Source organism: Pygoscelis adeliae, unplaced genomic scaffold, assembly GCF_000699105.1.
Source record: "Pygoscelis adeliae isolate BGI_AS28 unplaced genomic scaffold, ASM69910v1 Scaffold3, whole genome shotgun sequence".
In the NCBI taxonomy this organism is placed as follows: Eukaryota; Metazoa; Chordata; class Aves; order Sphenisciformes; family Spheniscidae; genus Pygoscelis; species Pygoscelis adeliae.
In genome coordinates this window covers 2,489,033-2,510,072 of record NW_008824446.1, presented here as the reverse complement: position 1 = coordinate 2,510,072, position 21,040 = coordinate 2,489,033, and the positions used below count along the sequence as shown (strand labels likewise).

Here is a 21,040-nt window from a genome sequence, read left to right as displayed (position 1 = left end):
GTATGAATATAGTATGTAGTTTGTACATAAATTTCATCAACACTGTTTTTTTAAAAATGAAGATGATTAGTGATGAAGAAAGCAAAACGTGCTTTCTAAGTTGTTTTACTGGCTGGTTATATTCGGTGCTACAGAGAGCAAATAAAATGATCCAAATAAGATCAAAACAGCCTTCTGATCTAGTCAGTGGCACTGCTGTTAAACCTCAGTGCCTACTTGTAATAAGTATTATGACATTTTATAGATGTAGCAAGCAGAAATAGGGGTTGTCCAAAACTTGTATGTGCAACTCTTAAATGCAAATCCAAAAATTGAACTCCTACCTTGTGCTTTCTAGGCTAACATTTGGATCACTGTATTGTATCTTGGGTCACTAGATTTTTTTTTTTACATTGTTTAAATAAAATCTCAGAGAAAGCATTCTTACTGAAGATCAAATTTATCATTTTAAGAAAACATAGCTTCGTTATAGCTTCTTTAGATGCTCTGTTGTTCACAAATAATGTTAAAATCTTAGTATTAAAAAAATACCATCACTTAAGGGTGTTCATACTTGCTTGTAAAGGTTGCTTAAATGATTACAATTACTATTAGTTGTTTAATGAACACATTATATGCAAATTGTTTATATCATTAAATAAGCCTTAGTCTTACTAGATTAATTTCAAACAAAAATACACAAATGAGTTAATGCAGAGCTATCTGACTTCCTGTAATGTTTGTAAATGGAGCCTGGGAATGTATATACACTTATATGGAAATATACGCTGGAAATTTATTTTGGTAGGAGGTTTTGGATTTTTTGGTATAAAACCAGGCGTTTTGAATGGAGTAGAAAAGCAGCTTGTTTAAGTCAGTTTGCTTGTATGTTCAAAGATTGGCTCAGATTCTTTTCCTCTACCAAATATAGACTTCTTGCTCTAAAACGCATCTAGCTTAACTGAAAAAACGTAAAAATCAGAATTTTTTATTTTCTTAGAAGTAAATCTAACTAAATGAAATCTAGAGCTAATGCATTTAAAAGTATTTTTATGTGGGGTTTGGATACTGAAATGCATAAGTCTTGCTTTTGAGAACTGAAAAACAGAGCAGTTGAGTCTTAATTTCTTTCAGGTTTTGTTGATTCAGCCATACTAGTGTTATTTATAGGCTACCAACACATTTGAAGTAATAACAAATGGAGCACTTATGCTTTTGAGTTTCTTACTGCTGGCAGAAGAAAACTGTAGACTGATAAATTACAAGCAGAAAAAAAAAGTTTGGCTCGTTCGTTCAGGAATAGGTACATTGGGCTTTTTGTCAATATGAAGGGGAAAAGGCCTGCAACTTACATGCATCTTAAGTGGTTTTGGTGCGGGCAAGGACAACATAAATGGTTCATGTGCCTCTTTGTAAATACACTATTTAGTGACCTCTTTTGTAAATGCACTATTTGGTGACCATTCAATTTATTTTGTCTATAACAGAAGGTTCGCAGAAGTTCTATTTTACAAAAATAGCATTATGACTTTTAAGGAAATGTGAAATAATTTACCCTTGACACGAGTGTTTTACCATGTAGTATTTTTCTTCTCCATAAAAACAATAAAGATTAGCAATATTTAGTGTGCTTAATAAATTGGCTAGGTGTAATTCCTAGAACTAAAAGTAATGCTAATTGATATTGTCCATTTAAAATAAATCTAATAATATATTGTGCTAAAAATATTTAGGTTTATTAAGCTTTTTTGTGGAGTAGTATTCAAAAAAGAGGAGGAAATCCGCCCCCCGCCCCAGTATCCCTAACAGCCTCTTTACATCTGCATCTCTCTTATTTCCTTAGAGTTATGCTTTGTGTTTTAATTTATTAGTTCCTTCCTTGGAATCCCTAAAAACCTCTAGTATGCTTTATATATTTAGGTAGAACAGCCTTGGAAGAAAGAGGCATATCAAATGCCTTTTTTTTTTTTTTTTTTTTACTTTAAACTGTACAAAACATTCAGAGTAATCTATAGGTAATATTTCAGTCCATGTCAGAAATACATATCCGATTATAATAGAGTTTCTTTGTCAAATATGAAAATAGTTGCTCCATCAGTCTTAGAAATAGCTAAAGCAGAAAGAAGTTATTCAAATGTTTTTGAAACCTGCATCACTTATTCACAACTAAAAAATTAAGGAGAAAACATTTAAACACTTCTTGTGTTGGTTAGCATCAAACAGCAGATTTTCAGGCCTCATGGGAAGTAAATACAAGAACTGGGATGCAACGGAAATGTGGTCTCTCATCCATCCTTCTGTGTAATCATTAAACTTACTTAGAGCAGAACATTTTTAACAATGTTTGCAGAACAATGTTGAATTCTCTCCCAGACTTAACTCCGGCAAACTGGGAGAAGTAAGGAGAGAAAATTTGAAGAAGAGGAGAAGCTCAGTCTGGTTTTCATTTTCTCTACAGCTGTCATCTGGCTTTGAATTCTGCTGGAGAGCTACAGCTGGAGTCATTTTATTGCTTTACCCAGCATCCTTTCGCCCGCGCGCACAGAAATGTTTTAGTAGTCTTGGAAAAAAATTCAGAGTATCTCTTAGCAACCATAGGACAGTAATTATTATACCAGCAGCTGGGAGCAAACCAGATTTCCGTTGTGCATTAAAAACTGGCGTAGGTTACTTTACAGATGATACTGAATAACCTATGCCAGTACTGTACTTTGCAGGCTGTGGTTAAAGGATATTGAATGTGGGCGGTGTAATTGCTTTGGACAGTAGAAAAGGGGAATGTGTGCATCTGTGTTTGTGTGTAATACTCTGTATATTTAATATACCAAGCTCAGTTCTCGTGGAAAACTTTACATGTTTGCTTTTTACTTAAATGCATTTTCAATACAATAGCGTTTTTATTTCTAGGGCCTCTCCCTTCAGGTTGTCAGTGTTTCCATTATAAATGTGGGTTTTCAGGTGTTTATGACCTTGTCATAAAATATCACATTGAAGCAGGAAGTGTAGTCCAAAGAAAGCCTTTTTGATACTAATAAATGTGGTTTGGCTGTATCTAAACTATCTGTTTAATTAAAAATGCAGAGTTCGGGATATTCATCTGGCATTTCTATAGTTCTGCATAGTGAATATTTATAGGCTAAATAAGATCATAACTGAGCTGATCGCTTTTCGTTTTTCATACATACCAGAAGTTAGGCTGTGTCCGCTTACCTGTAATGTCTAGGTTGGTAGGCTGAGCGTTGTGCTTTCTGAACAGCTGTCTCATGAGTTCTTGCCTTACAAAGGTCAGATATGCCTTTCTCTGTCTCCTGCCACCCCCAAATTTGTCCTTGAAGTCAATTAGCTTGAATTGTGGTGTCTGTGTTGGAATTTTATAAAAGCATTCCTTTATAATTGCTGCGTATAGGGCACAAAGGCTTGCTTTAAGGTTAAGGTTTGTATTTCATACATCAGTGTCTGGCACTGCTGGTTAGCACTGTAATAGATGATCAGTGCCTGTATCCTTCATTAGATGGAGCCCTTCTTGACTGCCAAAGGGAGTGTGTGTGTCTGTGTGTCTGTCTCTGTGAACATGTGCGTATGTCCTTTTTGCTTTATAGTGTAGGTAGTTTATTTCTGAAGAAAAAAGGTGTGAATCACCTGCAGGGACTGGAAATAATGCAGGCTGTTGCAGATCTCACCCAGGGATAAAGACTGGCTTGTGGGAAGTATGTGGGGTTTTTTTCCCTGGGAAGGAAGGAGTAGTAGTTTTTGCAGCTCTCATCCTTCTCCCTAGACCACTCAAACTGATAATAGCTTGGGGGTAAGGGGGTTAGGTAGTGCTTATCACTGTGGTTTCTGTAAAATGGCTTCTAGCTGTTAAGTGTGTTCCTAGCTTAAATAGTTTCTGCTTGTAAGCGTTTATAACATTGCTCAAACCAAAAATAGTTGTAGGCATTTCTTCCTCATTCTGAATGCAGCTCTCCTGTGGTTTGAACCAGTGTTTTGGAAGCTTTTTATGTCATTGGGCAAGGTATCTGCAGGAATACCTCCTGCTAGGAAGATGTTTGATATTGCACTAATATTTGATGCTTTTTGCTCTTAAAATAAGTATACATCCATGAAAGCTAACTCTTGCCAATCATTTCAACATTTCTTTTGTACTCCTTTCCCAACAGTGTTTGACCAGAAAATTTAATTTTGACAACAACAGGGTCGATTGCATAGTGGTGGTATCATGCTCAAGGATCTGCAAAAAGTACTTCTTTATGGAGTTTTGCCTGTCTTCAAAATTTTTCAGTGGAACTTTTAACCCGATTGAGCTGTTGTCTTTCGTGGGGTGTATGCTCTCTAGTATTAATTAAAGCTGATCATTAATTAATTATTAATTTTAATGTTTTTTTTCCACTCAGAGTGCTTCTGAACAATATATAAATTTTCAGTGATGTGATGATTTTCCTTCTCCTGAAGATCAGCTGCAGAACAGCTACTTGTGCTTTATCTAGATATCTTAGAACTTGATACTTAGGCTTTTATTTACATGAGGTGTTAATGTAATCCCAGAATAAGTTCCTTAAGTATTTTGAGAAATGAAAACTAATGATTCAGTGTTAGTACTTAACCTGCCAAAACTTCAGGTTTGCTTATGCCTCAGTAGTTTTCTGCAGTATTTTTATTGTTTCCTCCTTAATGTTTTCTTGATATATATAAATCCTTATAATAAAGCTGAAACATTCTCATTGCTGGAAGTTGGATGATGCCAGAATTTTCTCAGTGCTATCAGATGGTGACAGCCAGTTAACTTTATAGCGTCTCAATACAAACAAAACATTGTACAGTACATTTTTTGGCAGCCCAATGGGATTTGTATCAATATGCTTTACTGTATCCTAAGTATATCCCAGTCAGTTAAGCTTAAAGAATGAGAACTGTTTGTTTTTCAATTCTTTTCAGAAATTGGATCATCTCACAAGCCAGTATTCCACCCAAACATACTTCCTCTTCCTTATTCTAAGTGGCACACGTCCTGCAAATACCTCATTATATGTTGCCACATGGTCTCATTTTTGTATCAAATTGTCTGATATACCCTTAACTTCAAAAAGACAGTCATTAATTGTTTATTACACACTTGCTGTAATTAGATATTTTAATTGAGCCAATATATGTTAAAACTGACTTTCTGTTCCTTTCTAGCTGATCCTGCTTTTAATTTATTAAAAGGTCTGACTAGCTTTTGCCTTATTAGTCTCAGAATTTTTTTTCCTCCAATTGTATATTTGTAAATACTGGCAGCCTTGTGGGTAGTTAGAGAAAGCATAATCTCAGAGACTGGGCTAATCTCTCCTTCCTTAAAGAAGTTCTTCAGTCTGATTTGGCAACTGAATTACAAAGGCATGTAGCTCTAATGCCCAAGTTGTGTATGCTCTGCAGAGAAGGAACTCTTATTTTCCAAGGCTGACTCATAGTAAAGAAAATACTTGCCTACTTATAAGTACCTTAAAAATGTGTATTTAAAAATACTTGTGTTTATAGATGCCTGTAACATATTATGTAGACTATTAATGCATTGATGTATGAACTTGGTGGTTTTGGTGTGTTTTTTGTATAAATGCAAAATCATTTCAAGGGAGTTTTTATGTATTGTAGACTACTCAAGAAAATACATCAGGTTCATTAATGAAAGATCACCTTTTCCAACACGAAACTGTAGTAACCGGTGAACCTTACAACAGTGCAAATTTAAGGCCTTCAGCATTTGAGGATTTCAACACCAGGAGAGCCTGTTTTCCTAGCCAACCTAACCAGGTAAGATTACCAACAAAGGAAGTGGTTCTTACTTTGCTTGCTGCGTTAATGGCACAGTGTGTGGTTTCTGACAAGAAAGCACTTTCATTCTAAGTCCCTGTATTAAACTCTCAGCTTCTTGAAATGATCAATATAAGCTTTGCAGCTGAAATATTACAGCATTATTATGGCAGAGGTAAAGCTTTGTGAAGGTATTTACCTATGCTTGTAATACAGCAGACTACATGAATAAATCTTTCACTTTCTTCGAAGTCAGATTTCTGTATTACAGACTTCTGTATCTGCAGCCTTGAAAAGCTGTTTAAATTTGTTCAGAAAATGTTAATTGGCCATGAGCTCAATCTCGGTTACATGTATACTAATACTGTTTTGATTAGAAGTATTGAAAAGTGTCTTTAAAATTAATATCTTGGATGCATTACACAGTGGGACACTTTTGCTAAATATTTTTAGTGAAACGTTGTTTATGCTTTCTAACTGCCTATTTAAACTAAAATATTCTGTTTTGGTACAGAAAGGAAAACAGTATATCAGTTAAGCATGAAAAGTCTTAAGCTATTGGTAAACCGAATCTTAAAACGGAAAAAAAACCCACTAATGTGAGGAAGGCTGATGTACAGACATTTTTTAAAAGAGGTCATATTTATACAACATTAGATTGGAAAGGCAATGTTACAGCTTTTCCTTTAACAATATACATTTTGCTTTTTTCTAAGCCTCAAAGAACTGACAGTTTTTGTAGACTGTAGAAGTAGACTTAATAGTGAGTTGGATAATAATTAATTTGAGGGTCTTACACCTAGAAGCAAACACATAGGAAGCTTTTTAGAATAAGCTTAATAATAGAAGTCAAAGCAGAATGCAAGTTCAAGTAGTTGTGAACACTTCATCAGAAAATATTTCTGCTCCTTGAAATAAGGCTTTTTAATACCCTTGGTCATTCTTGCAAAGAAAGATAGGATTGTATTAAAGTCTTGTATCAGCTGCTTTCTAACCGCTTTATTGGGCAAAAGATACAAACAGTGTTATCTGGAGAACTAACTAAAGAGCTTGAAATTATGAACTTCTGATTTTTAATCATTAATCTCCTCCAGTTATCTCTTTGGATAAGTCACATCATATTTTTTTGTTCTGTTCATCAAGAGGTACATATTTTTCCCTCTTCCCATTTACTTGCAAAGACAATTTAAAAATTTCTTAGAATAGAATAGATGGGTCATTAGGTTATTGCAGCTAACACTTAACAGCTACAGTAACCAGTGGTGTATGTGCTCTTTATCTTCACTGAGTTGTAAAGAAAAGTGCAGCAGTAGCCTAAAACACTTGTATGTTTTAAGAGCACATATAGAATTGGTTACTGAGAAAATGATAATTTAAGCTGTGGTATACTGGGTAGTGCCCGTCTGATAGAAATTAAATAAGAATTTCTTTGAAATGACAACGCTAGAATTCACTTTTTGTAGACTGAAGTAATGGGAGATTCCATGGAAATTAAGTAGATATTCTTTAAAATATTTTTCTCATGTTGTAGCACCACCTGCATCCGACACTCCATGCTTTTTGCATGGTCCTGTGGTGCACACATTTAGAACATAGGCAAGTCAACAAAATCTCACATTCAGTATGTGCACACACTGCACTGTCTCTGCCGAGCTCCATGCATGTGACCATGTGGCACAGCAGATCTTGAGGTAAATACCTGTTGTGTTTCAATTTTGTATAAATAAGTTTGAACACCCTCACTGTGTTCATAAGTTGAATAGCTCAAGAAGTACATGCTCGAACTAAAGAAGTGATTAATGACAGTTCAGGTCTTTGCTTGTAATACTTTGACTGTTACTAGAAAATACCCAAGTCCTTCAGCTCTTCAGCCTCTGATACACTGATGTGTGTTTAACTTAAATTTAGTACTTTGCAATGATACATTCAGCTGCCGGTGTCCTCATATTGTGCAGCTGCAAGCTGAGCAAGGTCAGGCATATCTGTTTGAGGAGAGACAGTGAAGGCTACAGTACCAAGCAAGTGTCCATGCCTTGTTTAAAGGTGCACCCCTTCAAGTAAGGTGTAATAGTAGTGAGTTTAGTCATGTCAACAACAATCTTCTGCCTAATTTCCAGTTGGATAATTATGTTCATAATGAGATTCTCTGTGGAATTTCAGTTTGCTGTAATATTCTTCCTCCCTTCCTGCTTCAGCTGTTACACAGAGATGGCACTTGCACCGAGTTATAATTTTGAATGGCTAGAGGACTATGTGTGTTATTCTCATTGAATTTTGCTGGTATTTGTACCTAACTGAATCTGGATTGTGTATTGTTCTTAAGGTTTCATGTACCTCATGCTTTCATATAGGTCCCGTTAAACACCCAATGTGTGACCACTTTATAAATAAAGCTTTTCCGGCATTTCTCCTGTTTGCTTGTTTTTCAGCATTTCCCACTTGCTTTCTTAAAAAAATAATTTCTTAATATCAGTTGCATAAAGAACGTAATGCTGCCTTGCTTGCAACGTGTCAGACCTCAAGCATTTTAGTAGGTGTTTGGCTGGGTAGTTTTTTCAAAAACTGGCTGGTTTTTGGCTGAAAAAAAGAAATGAGTTCTATGTATGTGGTGTGGTGTGCTCTGCTCAAACAAATAAAAAGTCTTCAAAGACCGAGGAGAGGTCAGATTTTACAGTTGTTAGTATTTGTAGTGATCTTTGATGTCTATTAGCTGTCTGGGGAATGGGAGGTTGAGGGTGGTGTTTTTGGTTTGAGGTTTTGGGGTTTTTTTCTTTTAAACAATGGGTTTTATTTAACGTCTTAAATGCATGCGTAATATTCTGTGTGGACAGTGGGGTAAGGATCCTTTATGCCTGTAACATATGGAATTGTAATGACATTTTTGATGCTTTTTCCCTTAAATAAATTTATGCTGTTAACCGTTCAAAAAAGCTAGTTAGCCTTAACTAGTTATTGATGCTAAAATGACAGGCTCTTTCTCTCCTTTGAAAACAGAATAGAGTTGAGAAGCACTCTGGTGCTTATAAGTTTATAAGCAAAGGGGAGGCCTAACTGCTTGCATCGGAGCCTGGGGAAGTATGGAAGAGCAGTGATGTTAGCTGAATAGGATATAACCTTTCTTCACCCTGTATCCTCGAGACCTTGTGGAAGTCCAACTACTGTGTGGCTTGGAGCCAAGAAAAAAATTTATTCTTGTTAGCATACTCCAGTTGAAACTCCCAGGGCAAAGCAGCTCTAATTACAGTTCTGTACTTAAAATATGTCACACAAGGATTAGCAAGCAGGGAAGTGATGGTTAGAGCAGGCTACAGATACTCTTACATAATCAGAAGCTGGCATATTTTAAGAAGCTATTCCTTCCTCCTTCCCAGCTGCCTTCCCTCTTCCCTCCTCTGCCTCCTACCGCCAAACCAGGGCATGCAGACTTCAGTGTAGTAGGAGCATAGACACATGCAAAGTGAAATAGAAGTGTGTTAACTTAAAACATCATCTTCAGTAGTTTGTTGTTACATACTGCAACAGATTAGGAACATGTAGTTCAGCTGTTGTCCTAGACTATGGAATGGTGACACATTAATTCTGATTAATTTGATCAGTACTAATAAGGTAAATACTCTCAAAGCAACAATACTGATGCCAAAGATGCATTCCCAAATAATTCATGATTCTGGAAGGATTTGTAAGGCTAATGGGTTAGGGAGTGATTTTTTTCCAGTCTTTTCTGTGAGGTGGTTTGCAGGCTGTGCACTTGACGGGAGAAAAAGGCGGAATTTGACTTGAAGCTCACTTATATTCTGGCTCCGATTTTAATAGCCCTACAGTGTAGGAAAATAATTGCCTGTCTGTAAGGCAGGAATACTGGGACATACTGAGACTTTGCTTTTTTGCTGCACTATCTGCTATTTTGGGGAGCTCCTTCCATACACGTGCTAAATTTTTATCTTGTCATTATTTGCACCTTTTCTTGAAAGTCACTTGTAATGTGATTTCAGTAACATATAGTGGCAGTCCACTGTCTTATATCTAAGGTCTGCAGTATTTCAATTCAGATGATTCTAATTTGCCATCTTCAACAACTTTTTCATGCCCCCGTGCCCTTTCATTGTAAGGCAGAATAAACAGGAGCTCTATCTTATCTCTCAGCTGTTTGTTTTGTATGTGTTTAGCACGTTCCTTCTTACTTGCCTTTTGAGGTAAAAGGTCTTGAATTATGGTCGGTTCATTACAAGTTGAGAATTTTAAAAGTAGTTAGGTGTTTGCCTGCTAGTGTCCTAAACTAATCAATCTAAGTACTATATATTAGCTAAGGGGAGATGCATTTTAGAAGCCACCGTTATTGATTGATCATCCTACTGAATATTATTCTTCGTATGGCAAAATCCTTATCTAGAATACAGCTTTGAGAATAAGTAACCAGTATTCAATACTCTTGTTGCAAAAGTGGAGGGAGTTTGAAAACTTAGAGCAGGAATAAAGGAAAGCTTCTCCTAGATAACATGAGTAACTCAAAGTGAATGTATCGGGGAGTTAATCCTAAAGCAGTGGATCATCACTGACATGAAATCAGCAAATCCACGTAAGGCGTAATTGGTCTGTGGAATTAGTTGCCACTGTAAAATGTTAAAACCTGAATTTTGAGCGTAATTCAAAGAACAGTATCAAGTTTTATGCGGATACCAAAATGTCCAAAGCTCTTATGAGATACTAAAAAGCCAGGAAACAATACTAAAGCTCATGGTCCTAATATCATGTAAAAGGCTCATTATTGTGGGGAAGTCTGTAAATTGTACTAGTAAGAAAATAAGCTGAAATGTTTATCTTCAAGCAGCAAGGGAAAAAAATCCTATTTTTTAACTTTCTAATCTAAGTTTTACGTTGTAGGTGGACATAAATTTGGGACTTCACCATAGTAAACTTATCTCGCTTTGCCATTTCAGGTCCCACTGAAGTCAATCAGACACGTTAGTTTTCAGGATGAAGATGAAATTGTTAGAATAAACCCTCGTGACATTTTGATACGTCGTTATGCAGACTACAGGCATCCTGACATGTGGAAGAACGACCTGGAGAGGGATGACGCAGACTCAAATATACCATTTTCTAAATCAGACAGTAAAAAATCTGACTATTTATACCCATGTGGGGATGGAACTAAGTTGAATTCCCTCAAAGACTCGAAGAGTTCTGTGGTATTTAAAACTCAGCCTTCCTCATCAAAATTTAAAAACTCAAAAAGAAGGAAAGAGGATGGTGAGCGTTCCCGCTGTATATACTGCCAGGAAAGGTTTAATCATGAAGATAATGGCAGAGGGAAATGTCAAGATGCGCCAGATCCTATTAAAAGATGTATCTACCAAGTTAGTTGCATGCTTTGCGCAGAGAGCATGCTGTATCACTGCATGTCAGACTCTGAAGGAGACTTCTCTGATCCTTGCTCGTGTGACACTAGTGATGACAAGTTCTGCTTACGCTGGTTAGCACTGGTGGCACTCTCGTTCATTGCTCCATGCATGTGCTGCTACCTCCCCTTGAGAGCATGCCATCACTGTGGTGAGGTATGTGGGTGCTGTGGAGGAAAGCATAAAGCTGCGGGATGAATCAGTCTTGTGCCAAACAGAGCTGAAAAATCTTTGTTTCCAGGAAGCATCTAACTTGGATTTGTGGAAGCTTTTTGGCAAGCTGAAGGGAATCTTCTTTCATGTAAGAGATGCTTGATGTGGAGGAAGCAACAAGACTTGTCAGACCTTGGCATTTTACGAGTGCTAGCCACGCCTAACTATTTCCTTCGAGTGCGTGGCATTTGTTGCAAGTTGTGAAGGAGATTTTGCAAAGGAAAGCCTATTCTTATTATTGGCTATAAAATGAGTATATAAACTATGATTATACTAAAAGGGATTAACTTTTGCCACTTTGTACATTCATGGTTTAGGTGAGGGGGCTCTTTTAAAAGGATTAAAACTTACCTGAGGGGAAATTTTAACTAAAAGTGCACTAGTGACAGTTGATTTAAGATTAAGAAAAGTTAATACTCGGCAAATGAGAAATGAAACTGATTTTAAGTGCAACTAAATCACTTATTAATAGTTTTTTGGAAGCGACTTTATGTATAAATAACAAATGTTTATATTTAACTAAATGTGTAAGGTACGAATTATTACATGTTAAACTTTCCTTCCCTCTGATACAGTAGGTATAGACTATATCTACTGTCACATTCCATGGTAGTATTTTAAATATTTAATTAGTTAATTTAGTCGCATTTTTATTCCAGATGGACAAATTGATATTTTCAGTCCTGTTTCCCTTCAGCTACAGTTTGTGTTGAGTTGTATCCATACATTCTGATAATCTAAAAACCTTTAAAATATTAATTATTCTAGTCTTGAGTGACCAATATTTTTTGTTAAGCACAGATGTAATTGTCTAAAATGTTCTTGTTAGAACATAACATTTATTTTTATATATAAATGACTTTGATTTCAACATGATAGCAAAAAGGAAGCTGTTTCTGTTGCTCAACCAGCAAGTTGTTTTCTTTTGGGGTGTCCTCCAAAAATACTTTATTGCATATTCAAATGTTCATTAAGCGAAAGGTACATTAAGGCAGTTGTAACAAATCGTCATCAGTGTTCTTGTTTATCCTTCTGTTAAACTAGGATCCTGTTCAGCTGTTTATCAAGTACTATGATTAAAACAAAAGATTAATAACAAAAGTGAAATTGTTTTCATTATTTTGAACTGCAACTTTTTCTTATTTGAACGGGCAAGAACAAAAGTACTGTGTGTTTTGTTCAAAAACAACAACAAAAGACTTAGCTTGAGAAATAAATTACAGCCCAGGCAAAATTGCAGTGAACTTCTTAATTGAGGAAATTTGGAGGGAGGATGGGGGGGGAGGGGAGGGGGAGAGAGAGAGAGAGAGTGTGTGTGTGCGCATATGCGCACTGGTATCTTGTGTATGATATTTGTTATGGCTTTGTACTTACTAAGTGTTTAACTTTCAGATAAGAATTAACCAATTAACCCGTAAAGAATTTTTTTAAAACATTACATGCTTTGCTCTGTCATAAAGTAAGAAACACTTACTTCTCATTAAAGATACGTAAAACACTGAAAACAGTCATACTTCATTAGCGAAGGTGCCTATTTGATAGCCTGGCTGGAGTGGGACAGACTGTCCTCAGTGTACCCTTGTTACTAAACAAACAAAAAACCTAATTGATTTTAAAAGATGCACATGACTGACTTTTCTCACTTCCTATGCACTTCTTCAGTATATTTTCTGTAATTTTTCTTTCTGCATGTACCAGTGCCCTTAATTTTCCTCTGTAGCCCAGAAGTAAAATGGGCAAATGTATATAACATTATCTGTCTGTAAAATACTTTTTAAAAGAAAACATTTATATTTATATTACAGCTTGAATTGACCACCTTGTGTACATAGATCATCTCAAAGTATTATTTCACATTGAAAAGAAGACAAATATATTGATAACTGTAGAAGTTAGGGAAGAGCTTCTAGTTTTGTATTAAGAGTTGATTGGATGAATTAAGTCCAAGAATATGACACGGTAGCAGCAGTCTTGGTTTTTACTGTTTATATATTTGAAAGCTGCTACTCTGGTTGATTTTCATGCTTCACACATTTTCAGCTAAACTTGGTTGCCTAGAATAGACTGTTAACTTTAAAAACAACTTTGATAAAAAATGGTGATGGCTTTTCTAGTGAATGAGAGGATTTTAATATTTGTAAGCGCTAGGTTCCTAATTCAGGGTGAAGAGAGGTATGAACAACCTAAGAAAAGAACTTGCTGGCTGTATAGGAAAATGCTATAGAATCATACTGTCTATATACTTCAGAAAGAAATTAGTGTAACAGTTTCCTCTGAGCACTATACAACATAGTGAAACTCCTGGTCCTGTACTGTATTTTATATGAAACATACACGCTTTAATATTTTTATTGAATGTGTGCGTTAATATTTTCACCTTGCATTTAACCACTTCGCTGCTAAAATGTTTTCGCCTTTTGCTTTCCTCCTTGAAGACTTGATCCACCTGAAAAGGCTTACTGAACTGACGTACGTTCACTTTTTCTTCTTGTGCCAGAAGCGTCAGCCCGCATGCCCAGTCTGAGAGCGGCTGACAGAACTGCAAGGTTGCGTGGTTACGTAAGGGTTGGGTTTAGCAGGGTGCCACCTTCTTCTTCTTCTTCTTCTTCCTCTTCTTCCTCTTCTTCTTCTGGTGTTAGGGATCTCACCCACTGTTGCAGCTAGGAGATGAGTAGTGGAAGGTGGACGTACAGCAAATCCATTCCAGAACGGGCTGTTACATCCGTGCGTCTTTTGGTTTTGACAGCACGTAAGACTTATTCTGTCTCTTCTGAAATACTTTCTTAAGCATTTGGGAAAAGAGAAACTTTGTCCCCAATCCGTACTCCTCCCCTCGCCCTTAACATCAGAACTGTAGTTTGTCAGGCATGTAGTAGCAGAGCTTTGTGTTGCTTGGAGGGGAGACCCGAGCCTTGGGAAACCATCATTGAATATTAAGTCCCTCGCTTGTTGAAAGCCTCAGTTACCGTGAAAATTAAGTATTTCCCCTTGAAAGTGGGGGAAGAAGTTAAACGATAGCAGCACTCGTGCACCATCTACTGGGGGAAAAACATTCAGCTGCATTCAGGCACAATATTTGATTACAGAGTAATTTAACTGGCTATCGGTGCACTACTTAAGTTACAAAAATGTTAAGCTTTAGTTACGAATTTACAAAACAGTAATTTGGACTCTTACTTTATCTCATGCTTCTTCAGTTTCATTATTAATATTGATTGAAAGGAAAAATGCTTTAACCACGTTATTTTGTTAGTTTTAAAACAGTTGCGATGGCCTATTACACGAGCATAAAAATCAGGAATGAAAAGAAAACTCTTTTGATTGTTTGAGACGGATTTTTTAATTTTTATTTATTTATTTATTTACACACACACCCCGCCCGGAAGTTCTTTACCACAGGAAAGTGATGGAGTTTTGATGTTCACGCAGAGGGAATCTGGCCTTTTGGTTTGTGATACGAGTCAAGTTTTGAGTATGCACAGGTGGGTCTGTGCGCTCACACATGCGATTCAGTAGTTGTGGAGGGTATACCTACAGCTGTGTGCAAGATTAAAGCAATATTCTGATAATAATCTACAATTACTATGGTAACTGTTCAGTAAACAGCAGCAAATGGTGGCATGAAACTCAGATGCCTTTCCAGAGCTTATGTAAGGGATGTTCCAAACAGTCTTAACCTTTTCCTCTAGAGAAGCAAAGGTATTTTGAAGAATGTCTTAATTTTGCGTGTTGGAATGTAACATTCCCATTTCAGATGTGTTCTCTTCAGAATGACCTGTTCACGTGTACCTGGAGGATAATGTTGAACTCCCGTGTAAATAATGCACAGGGTTAAATTAGACTTTAAATCTTTTCAGAGCCTATGGCACAGTATGCAGCCAGTACAGTGATACATTCATATTAATAAAATGAAGATCAAGGGCGGTGGCTGGCAACAAAACAGTAACTTTTAAAAGATGCCTTATGGGACTGTTAGTCCAGCAGCTGGGTGGATAAAACTTCCATTTCCTTCGGTGCACTGATAAATACAAGGAGGGGTTGGGGGGGGTTGTTTGGGTTTGGTGGGGTTTTTTGGCGGTGTGTTTTCCCCCTGAAAGCTTCTCTTTCTTAATTGCAAAAGCTGCGGTTCGTTTAAGAAATCAAAGCATTCGGTGAACAAGAAGCCTTCATGTTCAAAGCTGCAGTATAAGCTGTACATAGTTTTCCCTTCCTTTGCTTGGTGCCGTTTGCTTTCCACCCTAATGACCTCAAAGTGCCTCGTGTATATTGTTTCCATTAAACCTCAACTGCTATTTCTTTCTACTAAATGATGTATAATTTACTCAACTCATCCCATAGGTGTTTCCTTTATGAATATGAATATAGCTTGTTACTTTGAGTACATAATGTAAATATGCCTTTACGTTTGTAACTGGTTTGTTACATCATATCCTTGTAAGTCGACATAGCAGATAACACCATTTTAAAAAAAAAAGTTTAAATGTTTTTTTCCTGTTAATTACCTGATTAAAACTACCTTGAAATGAAACAACGGACATGTTTTTCTATTCTGTGTTGGGATTAGTCAGAACAGTGCGTGTGAAATTAAATGTTGCAGCTCAAGAACAGAATAAAAAGATGTAACTACAGGTAATCGTTTTGCCATAGTATTCTGCTTACTGGTTGAACAAAATGTTAATCAGATCACTTCATATGATTTTAAGACTGGTCATACAAACATTGTATTACCTTCAAACTCCGGCTTTCATTTTAAGAACCGTTTTTAAGAGTTACTATAATGTTTTAAAAAGCAGTGTGCCTGTACCAGCTTGCTTTGTATCTACAGGAGTACTTGTCCTTGACAGCATGCTATGGAGGTCAAGATTCCTTCATATAAATCATGTTTGTTTGAGTTCCCACTCAATCCCACCACAAAAATGTGTGTGTCTCAATATAATTCTAAGCTTTGTGCAAGTTTAAGATATATGCCAGAAAAGGAAGGAAAATCATCAGTCCATGAAGAAAAATGAAGACGAACACGTAGAAATCTGTGAGACTGTAATTTGAAAGCTCAGTGGTCAGAGTTTAGGATGGATTGTCCTAAACTGAATTGTATTTGCCTCCAGCTTTTGCAAATGTTTTCTTACTGGTTACAACCGATAAAGTAATTCTCACTGTTCATCTGATCAGTTTCTAACTTGAAGAATTTTATTATTGCTGGGTGTAATCATTACATGGACTATTAACTGTTGATACTTGAGCTTTTAACTGATGATTTGAAAATGCAGCTCTACCAGAGAAAGGAAACAGGCAAATGAATTAAGTGACTAACAAGGTGAGGGGTTAACAGGGAATATTATAGGACTATGTGAAGGCCACATATGAGAAAGTGACTCAGCATTAAACATGGTTTCATAAAAGTTAGAAACCTAGTATTAGATCTCAGACAAATCCACCTTAACCTCATGGATAATGCACAATCTTCTGGTTTTGAACAAGAAAAAAAGGATAGATAAGGGGCTCTTTTTTTTTTTCGACAGATAAGTCAAACTCAGTTGCTGGGGTTTATAAATTAAATCAAAAACTGAAGTTAATCCACAGACTAGTCTGTAGACCACAGACCTAGTGGCCAATTTCTAAAGAGAGTTCATAAAAAATATCCCAATTAGTCCTTGCCATGTAGCAATTAATACTCAGTATTTTGTATCACTGTTTCTTGAACCTTTTGTCTTGCTGTCATGGATCACTCTGCGCTCCTGTACCAGAACGGAAAGACTGTAGTCTAGGGTTATATCATCGCTCCCATCATTTGGGAACACTGAGCTATGTAATGTAATTTAATAGCTTGGAAACAGACATAACAAGTGAACGGACGACAACAAAAAATAATCCCACATTTCATACCTTCAACTTGAGTTTGGAGAGAGTGTGCATGCACACACAAAGGGATCTGACTAAATTATGCATAACGCATAATGTGAATGACTAGCAATATTTGGTTTTACCTAGAAGGAAAAGAGAGTGAGTGATAAGTCAGTTCTTGAAGAAGCTTGTAGCCCTAGATATCCATGCCCCGACTTGAGAAATTTGGAAATATTTGAGAAGATAATGACTTTCACTGACAGAATAAGCCTCTTGGATGAATTGTGATTTCAGCTAAGTGGTGATTTGGCAGACTCCAGGCGCATCTCGGTACCCACCAAATTATATCTGATGTGATTTTAGCAACATACAGTTATTTATGTCAGTTTGAAGTAATGCACAGGAACAATTATTTCATGTTTAGCATTTACTGCCTTTTTTTACTTTTTTGGTGGTGGTTTTTTTAAAAAAGTCTTCTGCGTTCTGATTTTGAGTAATACCTATCGGGGTGAGGCAAGCTGACCAAAAAGCTCGGTGTTTGGTGGGAGGATGGGTGGAGAGGAAAGGTCGTCTTTTTAGTTCCTTCCCAGGCCTACGTGGTAGATAATGAAACAACTTCTAAATGAAAGCTGTTGCAGTATGATCTGCTGTCTAGAAATCGAGACTTTCTAGAAAGACAGATTTAGCTGCTTTCCATGATAATGAGCAACCTTGTTAAGAGAGAGTTCCGATTTCACCATGAAGGACAATGTGCAGTTGTTAATGAGGTTGCTAACAATGGAAAATACTGGGAGTTTTGTGATGGTAGAACCGTATTTAGCGGGATCAACAATAAATGTTTGAAAGAGAAGGACTTATCTGTTCAAACATAGATCCAGTATCTATCAGTCAAGTCTCTTTCTCCAGTCAATGCTACAATTAGCTGTAAGAGAGCCTGTTAAGATGATCAAACTTCCTGTTGCATGCAAACCTGGCCTTGAATTATGGGCTAATCTCCCCTGCTCCAATACTGCAACCTGACAAACCATTCCTGTATGAGTTCTCTCCTTCCACTACTACATTTGTAGAAAACAAATCCATTTACATGTATTAAAGGCCTCCTAGCCCCCAGTGTAGGTAACTTGCCATTTTGTATCCCATGTAAACAGCAGATAGTGTAGTGAACTTTCTTTCAAACTGAGGATATGAGGCTGTTTTCGTTATTTCTGAAGTAAAAGGGGGTTGTAAAAACATATTACTGCTGTCAGCAGCTATCACTGTCCCTTTGCCAGAGCTGACTGTCCCTTCGTACCCGACAATGTGCTTACGTGCTTTTCTGTTGTTGCTTTATATTGCCTAGGACGGAAGTGTTAACAGTGACTTGATCTTTCCTATGTTTTTTCCATAACTCGTTCCTTTTTCCTTTTATGTTGTCTGAAGTCGTCTTCAGCTTTCTCTGCCAGCATATAGTTTTACAGGCTGTGCGTGCATCTGATGACAATAGCTGCTGATTACTGAATGCCCGTTATAAATAGTATTTAAAAGTGGTATTGCAAGGGCCAAAAGAGTATGAAATATTGCATCTCTCTTGAATATGGTAATGCTGAGAAGTTTTCTCTGTTACGTGGGCATCCAGCCACAGGCTGACCAATCCGAAGAATGGGTTTCTGAGTCTGATATGGTTTTACCTAAATTTTCATTTGTCTCTTGCCTATTTGCACTAACTCTCTGTAAGATAGGTAATGGGATGAACTTTCCAGTACACTATTGGGCAACTCTTTCCAAGGGGAGGGGGGGAACCAAACCCTGAAGCTCTAAACAACTGTTGGTTTGCTCTTTTGCCCTAACAATCACATCAGTAATACAGTTAAATAATTTTAACAGTTGTTGAAACTATGTTGAAACCAACATGGTGGAACAAATTAGTTTGGGAGGGTTGTCACTCACTGTTGGCCTTCAACAGTACTAGAAATGCTGTTGAGTCACCAGCTGTGCAGGATCCGCTGTTTCTGTTCTCCATGACGTTACAGCTATGTGTTAAAAACGCTGCTTATGAAGGAGAGGGGCCTTTTTCTTTCAGGGCTACTTCTGTCATGGGAATGATGTAAAGCCTATTTGGTGGTCATTGGGTTTGGTGGTCTTCAGTGAGTTCTTAGAAGCCTGGAAATTGGTGGAGGCATGACATGTGAGAATGGTGATCCCCAAGCTGAAGAGGTGCAGTGTGGTACAGAGGTTAAATTTTGTGTGTGTGGAATAATGGGAATGGAGAGGGAAAGCAGAGGAAGAGGAGCATCGCCTGCGCCCCTTTCACAAAATTAACTTCTTCAGGATGAGTTGACAAATGATGCAGTATCCACAAGAGATTTCAAACTTTCTGAATACAGCTATGCAGCTTCTGACTTCCCCAGGGCCTTTGAGCCTCATTGTGTACCTGAATAAATATTTAGTCTGTTACGGTCCAGGTCCTGGCTCTTCCATAATAGGCACTGTCTCTGAAATCCACCAAGTCATAGCACAGAACACTTCTCTTCGTAAAGAGTGCTTGTCTGGGATTTGCGCAGACGAATAGCTAATTGATTGATATTGGAGGTTGACTGCTCTCCTGACATTTCAGTTAATACCCTGTTCTAAAGTGGTGGTGGTATTCAGACTTCTGAATAATTTTAGCTTGTGGCAGACTTGCGTAGACATCTCTGTGTCAGCTATGTTAGTAAAGTAAACTTATATTTCTAAAGTCATGGTTGTGAAGGAGTATCCAGCAGGCTTTAGTGCATTTGGAGCTGGTTGCCCGGAGAGGCGGACGAGTCTCCATCCTTGGAGACATTCAGAACTCACCTAGGCATATACCTGAGTAACCTGCTCAAACTGACCCTGCTTTGAGCAGGTGGGGTTGGGCTAGGCGATCTCCAGAAGTCACTTACAGCATCTGCGAATCTGTGGCTTGTTTTTTGAGAAAATGAAGATTCTGGAGAAGCAAGAGAGCAGTCTCAGAAAAGTGACGCAATTTTGTGCCTGCTAAATCTGGTCTCTGATTTGGAGGCAAATCCTACTGTTAATGCTTGCATATTTCAGGTATCATAGAAGGATTGTCATTTTAGTCATGTCATCATTATACCTCAATATTTTTCACTGACAGAATTATTAAAATACGAATATATTTCATGAACAAAGGCTTCAACATAAGTAATAGGTATTTTCCCCTCCCCAATTGAGGTGAGGGGGAAAGCTATTCCAAATGTTAGTAAGCTTAAAAATATGCACAGGTGTTTGCATAAGTACTGCACAGCTGTTTCACATGCTCTTTTGGCACAGAAAATGTTCTCCCAGAGTTGCTAACTAACTTTAAGATAGTTTAGTAAAAAAGAAAAAAAACCTAAATCAGGCCCGCCAAACCTTTTCCAGATTACCAAGCTAGCTTAAAAGTGTCTCTAAAACCTGGCTGGAATCTGAGGCAACTTTCCTGAGCGAAGCCAGGCAAAAATGCCTGAGCAGAGCGTACTTGGAAGGCACACGCACATGCTCAGACTGAAGCATCAGCGGCCCGGTGAGACTGGACACGGGTGTCCTAACGCACGCAGAGCTAGCAGCTGGTAATGGCCGTGGCTATGGGACCCTGTACCTACTACAAAATTTATACTGTGCTCAGTAGCCAGAGCCAAAGGATGGGTGGGGAGTTGAGCAGATTGAGTCATTCCCTTTCATGCCTCTCCTAAAAATCAAAGTAATGTTACTGCACACAAACATCCATCCTGTTTTTAGACAGACATTTGTCTCAAGTGGTTACTAGAATAGATTTTAACTATATAATTGCCAGTTCACATTTCTTAGTCCTGTTTCTCTCT

At 37.3% G+C, this 21,040-nt stretch overlaps 1 protein-coding gene across 1 annotated transcript in view; it reads left to right on the top strand.

Annotated features, from left to right (window-relative positions):
* The window catches only part of SPRED1 (sprouty-related, EVH1 domain containing 1), a 25,750-nt gene extending 13,181 nt beyond the window's left edge, over positions 1 to 12,569 (top strand). Inside the window, exons 4-5 of the mRNA XM_009320988.1 lie at positions 5,608 to 5,766; positions 10,704 to 12,569. Of these exons, the coding sequence (XP_009319263.1) occupies positions 5,608 to 5,766; positions 10,704 to 11,363 (819 nt within the window). The 3' untranslated portion in view covers positions 11,364 to 12,569. The remainder of the gene's footprint in view (positions 1 to 5,607; positions 5,767 to 10,703) is intronic.
* The last annotated feature ends 8,471 nt before the right edge of the window (positions 12,570 to 21,040 follow it).